The sequence below is a fragment of the Pteropus alecto genome, unplaced genomic scaffold (genome assembly GCF_000325575.1).
Source record: "Pteropus alecto unplaced genomic scaffold, ASM32557v1 scaffold86, whole genome shotgun sequence".
NCBI classification, from domain to species: domain Eukaryota; kingdom Metazoa; phylum Chordata; class Mammalia; order Chiroptera; family Pteropodidae; genus Pteropus; species Pteropus alecto.
Window position 1 is genome coordinate 10,072,606 of NW_006442109.1, and position 6,046 is coordinate 10,078,651.

Consider the following 6,046-nt stretch of genomic DNA (forward strand, 5'->3'; position numbering starts at 1 on the left):
TCTCCCTGCACCCACTGGTAATGCTGAGCCCAGTCGTGTAGCTGGAGGTGCCAACGGAGCCTTTCCGATGCATTAAGAAAGGCAGAGGCCCGGTTCAGGCCCCATCCGTCTGTCTGTCCTTCACATCGCAGTGTCAGGGCCCTGGCTTCTGCCCTGGCCTCCTTATCTCACCATTTGGGACTTCTCACTCTTGTTCTTCTTTGAGGGTAGTGGGAAGGGAGCCTGGGAACAGACAGAGGTTCTAAGTGTGGGCACATATGTGTCCAGGTTTTGACAAGTGTGGCAGAGACTTGGGGAGCATGTGTTCAGGTGTGGAACGTTGTGTTTATAATTTGTGTGTCTAGATGGTGTTCTGTTTCTTCAGCAATAGATATATCCAATTCATTGAATAATCCTAACATCATAGTATCTCAGACATCACCTGCTACATTTGAGTAAACTAAGGCCGAGAAGAAGTGACTGGCCCAGTGCCACACAGCGAGACTGAGACAGAGCCGGGTCTAGAACTGAGCGTTCCTGATCCCCTAGCCAGTGTGCTCTCTGTATGCCCCACATGGCTCTGTCAGCCTGGACCTGCCTGGTAATGAGTATGGACTGCTGCCCCTGGTTTGCTCTCAGACATTCCACTCTGCCTTGAAGGAAGAAATCAGTCCAAAGGATAAGAAGGGACCTTGGGCCATTGACTTTTATGGGACATGGAGGCAGCAGGTCAACCTTCTGGGAGACACAACTAGAAAAACTAACCATTTCTCTATGAATAATGGTTCCTAGGTGCTGCTGTAAGTTTGGTTAAAATGATAGACATCGGCCTTTGTGTGTTTTTGTTTTGACCCTGGGACGGCATTTCCTTCCTCTGTTGTTCCCTTTCTCCCCCCTTTGTAGCAGTGCTGGAGCTGCAGGCCCTGGTGGGGCCTCTGGAGAGAAAAGATACCTGGCTTGCTCAGGAGGCTGGGTTCTGGCTCTGGTTTGCTGGGTGGCCTTGGGGAAATGAGCTGCAGGAAGGAGGGCTCAGCTCCTCCAGTCACCGGGGCAGAAGTGGGTAGGGTTACAGTGGTCACGACAATCTGCAGGGTTCCAGCGCAGGGAATGACATCACTGAGCACTGATTCTGCGCCAGGTCAGGCACTGTGCTGTACTCCTTTTCCACATATCATTTCATTAGGTGTTCACAAAAGCCCTAGAAGGAAGGAATTAATATATTCTTTAAATTGAGATACAATTCACATACCACAAAATTCACCATTTAAGTACACAAATCAGTGGTTTTCAGTATATTCACAAGGTTGTGTAACCATCACCACTATCTCATTCTAGAACATTTTCATCACCCCAGAAAGAAACCTCATATTTCTTAACTATCACTCCTCATTCTTCCCTCTCCCCAGTCCCTGGCGACCATTAATCTACTTTCTCTCTATATTGATTTGCCTATTCTGGACATTTCATAGATATGAGATCATACAATATGTGGCATTTTGTGCCTGGCTTCTTTTACTTAGCATAATGTCTTCAGGGTTCATCCATGTTGTAGCATATATCAGAATTTCATTCCTTTTGACAGCTGAGTAATGTATTTATCCATTAATCAGGTGATGAGCATTTGGGTTGTTTCCACTTTTTGCCTATTATGAATAATGTTGCTAAGAACTGTGTATTTTAGTGAGGGCTTCGAGCGGCCAGGGAAGATGGGCACGGAGAAGTGTAGCAGTTTACTCAAGATCACAGTTAGTAAGGGACAGAGCCAGGACCTAGGCTCAGGTCTTTCCACGAGACCTCTTTCTCTACAATTTGTCCCAGCCCCTGGGTGAGTGATTCAGGAGCCGGGGGCCGTGGGAGGTGGGAGGACATACTGATGGCCTTGGTGTCTCCTCCTCTACCTAGGGGAGCTGTCGTTGCTCCAGCAGACAACTGTGAAGCTGAGCTGTGGAGCGGGGCCACTGCAAGTGATCCTGAGCCCAGAGCAGGCCGTGGTGCTGGAATGTAGTCTAGGGGCTGCTGCTGCCGGACCCCCCATCAGCGTCATGTGGAGCAAAGACGGAGGTGCCCTGCTGGAGCACGACTACCTGCGTCTGCTACCCAATGGCTCCCTGTGGCTCTCCCAGCCCCTAGCGGCTGATGGCAGTGATGAGGTGGCCCCTGGGGCCTCGGATGTCATTGAGGGCAGTTATTCCTGCCTGGCACATGGCCCCCTTGGAGTGGTGGCCAGCCAAGCTGCAGTGGTCAAGCTCGCCAGTAAGTGCCAGCATCTGGGGGCTGAGCTGAGACCCAGAAGGCCTGGGCTGTGGGAAATGGGATCTCGGTTAGTCACCTGCACAAAGGCCTATCTCTTGAGCCCACTCTCCTTTTCCCTGACTCCCATTTTGCTCTGTAGGTCCCTCCCTGGTATTGTTTACCTCACTGTTCATTAGACCCACTTCTACTGTCCAGCCCACCCCCTTGGGAGCTCTTAGGAGGTACAGATCACCATGAAATAATTTTCAGGCCAGAAGAAATGTGCAGTCTGACTATGATGCTGACGATGTTAGGCTGGGGGACTTTGGAATTCATTCTGCCCACAGCATCTAACCAATAATCACCAATTCTTATCTTCTGGTGGCCGCTCTCCAACTGTGTCTCCATTGGTCTGAATTGGCTCTGTTCGTGTTTCTATCACCCTATGTTCCTCTCTCTCTGTCTCTCTGTCTCTGTCTGTCTGTCTATCTGTCTGTGCTTACTGTGGCCTCTCTTTCCTTTGCTCCTCTCCTATTCCTGCCTGTGTGTCACTGTCCTCATCCCCAGCACTCACAGGCTTCTCTCTGCACCCGGAGTCTCAGACAGTGGAAGAGAATGGGACGGCTCGATTCGAGTGCCACATTGAAGGGCGGCCAGCACCCATCATTACTTGGGAGAAGGACCAGGAGACAGTGCCTGAGGAGCCTCGGTGAGTGCCCTGTAGGGGAGTGGAGAGTGGGTCCTGGTGGGCAGGCCAGTTAGGGCTTGGGGATTCTTAGACTCAGGGTGACTTCATTTGCTTAGATTGACTTAGCAGCCAACCATTTCCTGACTCTCAGTTCATTTCTGGTCCCTAAGAGAAGTTGAGCAAGAAGTTTTTGCTCCCAGAGAGGAAAGCTCCTCCTGCCCACCCTGCAAGCTGTAGAGCTTGAGTAGGGAGTACTGATAGGGTCCTTCAGAGCATCTCTAGTCTAGCCATTTGCTGGAGACCGAGGGCTATAGAGGAGCTGTAGGTTACTCAAGGGCACACTGTGAGTCACTGGCAGAATGTTTGTTGTTCGTTCAGGGCCCTGGGGCTGCCGGAAAGGTATTTTCTTTACAAGGTTCTTCTGGAGTTTATACCCTTGATGCATAACTTCTCTTCCTCTCTCAATTCCATCCAGTGTGGTGCAGCATCTAATAAATGGGCTGTGGAGGTCCTTCCTGTTTCACTACCCTCTCTCCCCATAAAGGTGATGGGCAGATGGAGCAATGCCAGGGAAGAATTTCTAAGGCAGAAGAGAAGCAGAGGCTAGACTCAGGACTCGATCCCTCTCGTAGCTTCCTGGGCAGGCCCAGATGTACCTGCAGCATGACAAAAAGCACAAGGCTCATTTGCATCTGTGGTCACTGAGTTGGTCTCGTGACTTGGTTGTCACCCCATGAATTCTTACATCTTTGGAAATGTGGCTCCATAGTCCTTTCCTAGCCACACTACAGTCCTCTCCCTACATCTCTCTAGCTGTAGTTACCAACTCACTCTCTCCTGGTGGAAGTGGGGTTCCTTAGGCTCAGAAACACGGGTTTCCAGATCTCCCTCCCCTGGGACTAACCTGTCTTGAGTGTGTTGAGTTGTTCCAGTTGACTTTTGCCCATGTCTAAGTGTGAATGAAAGTGTAAGAGAAACTTCTAGGTAGAAAAGCCACAGGACACATCCCTATATAACAGTAATGAGGGAGAAAGGAGGAGGTCAAGAGGTCAAGATATAAACTACCCTGTTGACTTTGGTGATCTGGTTAGCCCCATTGGTCCTTAGCAAGTCACTTCTTACTCAGCTTTGTTCTCCCCATCTATAAAATTAAAAGAGAAAAAAAGGAAAGAGGTGGATTAGATCATGGTTTCCCAAAGTGTGTTCTTTATAGATCATTAGTCCCTAAAGATGCTTTTTGAAAAAAGGTATTTTGTCGTCAAATAAGATCAGAAAACAGCCTATAGATCTCCCTCGTGGAGTTGACAAGGCCCTAGGAAGTTCTGTACTGAAAACCTGTTTAACCAAACACTTTCTAGACTCATCTGCCTAGAGCCCCTCTTGCAGCATCCCAGGCACAAGCATTCTAGGGAGTGAACCATGAGAATGCTGGCTCTGCCTTCCTAGCACTGACATTTTAAGTTCTATGCCTTCTAAGTGTGGAGCCTCTCACCACTGTTTAGTGGGTGCCTCCTGGTTGTTTCTGGGCAAGAACCAACTGAGAGTTTGCTCCTGGCAGAGAGGGTGGGAGAGAGCAGAAAAATCTCCCCGTGTTGAAGGTTACAACAGACACCACTTAATGAGAGCTATGTTTTCTCATTTAATTATTATCATCCTTCAAGGTAGGGGTTTCTTATTTTTCATATTATCCTCTTTTTGTTTATATTCCTAGAAGATGCATTTTTCAAATTCCTATAAATGAAAAAGAACAAAAATTGCTCATCATCCTGTCACCCGTAGAAAGCCACTGTTAATTTTGACATCTGGCCTCTGGACTTTTCCCCTGTACATTTATAAATATTCACTTTAAAAATTTTGTACATACTGGGCATTTTGTTCAGTCACCTTTTTTTTTTCCAAAACAAAAATGAGATTATATTGCAACTTTTAATTTTTTTTGCTTAACACATAATGAACATCCTTTCAGGTCTAAAAGTATGGCTATGGCAAATATTATCCCGACTGTTAAATGAGGGAGCTGAAGATCAGAGACAGAAGTACTTCGGCCCAGGTCGCACAGCTAGTACTTGGGTGTTGGACGCCAGAGCCCTGGCATGGATGACACACAAGCCTCTCGTGATTTGGTGGTTGGGGTGGGGCAGCTGCAGTGTCTGAGAAGTTCCTGCTACAGGTGGGCTTAGGGATCGGGTGGTCCAGCTGCGGCTCAGAGCAGAGAAGTTACTTCCCCAAAGTTTCTCAGCAAACAGTAGGGTTCAGACCTCATCTCCCAACATCGAGTTTAGGCATCATTCCATGAAGCCACAGGCCTCTCCCAAGAGTCTGGAGCTGCCAGTTCCTGAGCTCTGGGAGTGTTTGCCCCCAAGTCCTCTGAAAAATGATCCTCATCTATAAATAAGCTGGGCTCACATGTCCCAGCACATTGTGTGAGGGGAATAAAGAAATGTCTAAAACAGCAACTTGATTATGCCCAAGGTATGTATTTTTACACATGCCCAGATATGGTACATGTACAAATATGCTATTCATAAACTCAGCCCAGTGGTTTGAAGGAGACCATATGCCTTGGTGTAGGGTGCACACATGTGCAGTTAATAAACACACTCTGTCAGGGTCTATGTGCATATTTTTGAAACTTATGGTGAAGGCTAGACCCTAAGGCAATTCCCTGGTACTTATACTAATTTCTAATGATAGGGGATAATTTTTCTTCCATGGGAAACAGTCATCAGTGAGAGCAATGTTTCCCAAATCCCAGGCGTTCACAAACCCCCTTTATAATTTTGGCCATCCCTAAACTATTTATACAATCATTTACCTAATACATTTCTTTAAATCGACTCTCTCTTTTGTATTAACACATACTAAAAAGGAACATTATCTTACTACAGTAAGATGGAAAACCAGCAACATGTACTGTAAATAGAAAGTGGCCATAAAAATAAGTACATAACCATCAGAATAAAAAACGTGTGCCTGGATCCACTTGAAATCATTTTGTTATCATCATTCAGTCGCACTTTAAAAAACACGGCACTAATGGGCTTAAATAGCACGGGCTCCCCAGTGCAGTGTTCTTCCCTACCCACCTTCCAGTGTCCAGTGTCTGTCAACCTGGTGTGGTCCTCAGCTAGTGTTTCTTTTCCCTGG

General features: G+C 47.3%; 1 protein-coding gene across 1 annotated transcript in view; it reads left to right on the forward strand.

Annotated features, from left to right (window-relative positions):
* Window positions 1-1,865: 1,865 nt before the first annotated feature.
* IGDCC4 (immunoglobulin superfamily DCC subclass member 4) overlaps window positions 1,866-6,046 on the forward strand; it is a gene marked incomplete at its 5' end in the record, with an annotated part of 28,382 nt that continues 24,201 nt past the window's right edge. Inside the window, 2 exons of the mRNA XM_025038970.1 lie at window positions 1,866-2,232; window positions 2,779-2,920. Of these exons, the coding sequence (XP_024894738.1) occupies window positions 1,866-2,232; window positions 2,779-2,920 (509 nt within the window). The remainder of the gene's footprint in view (window positions 2,233-2,778; window positions 2,921-6,046) is intronic.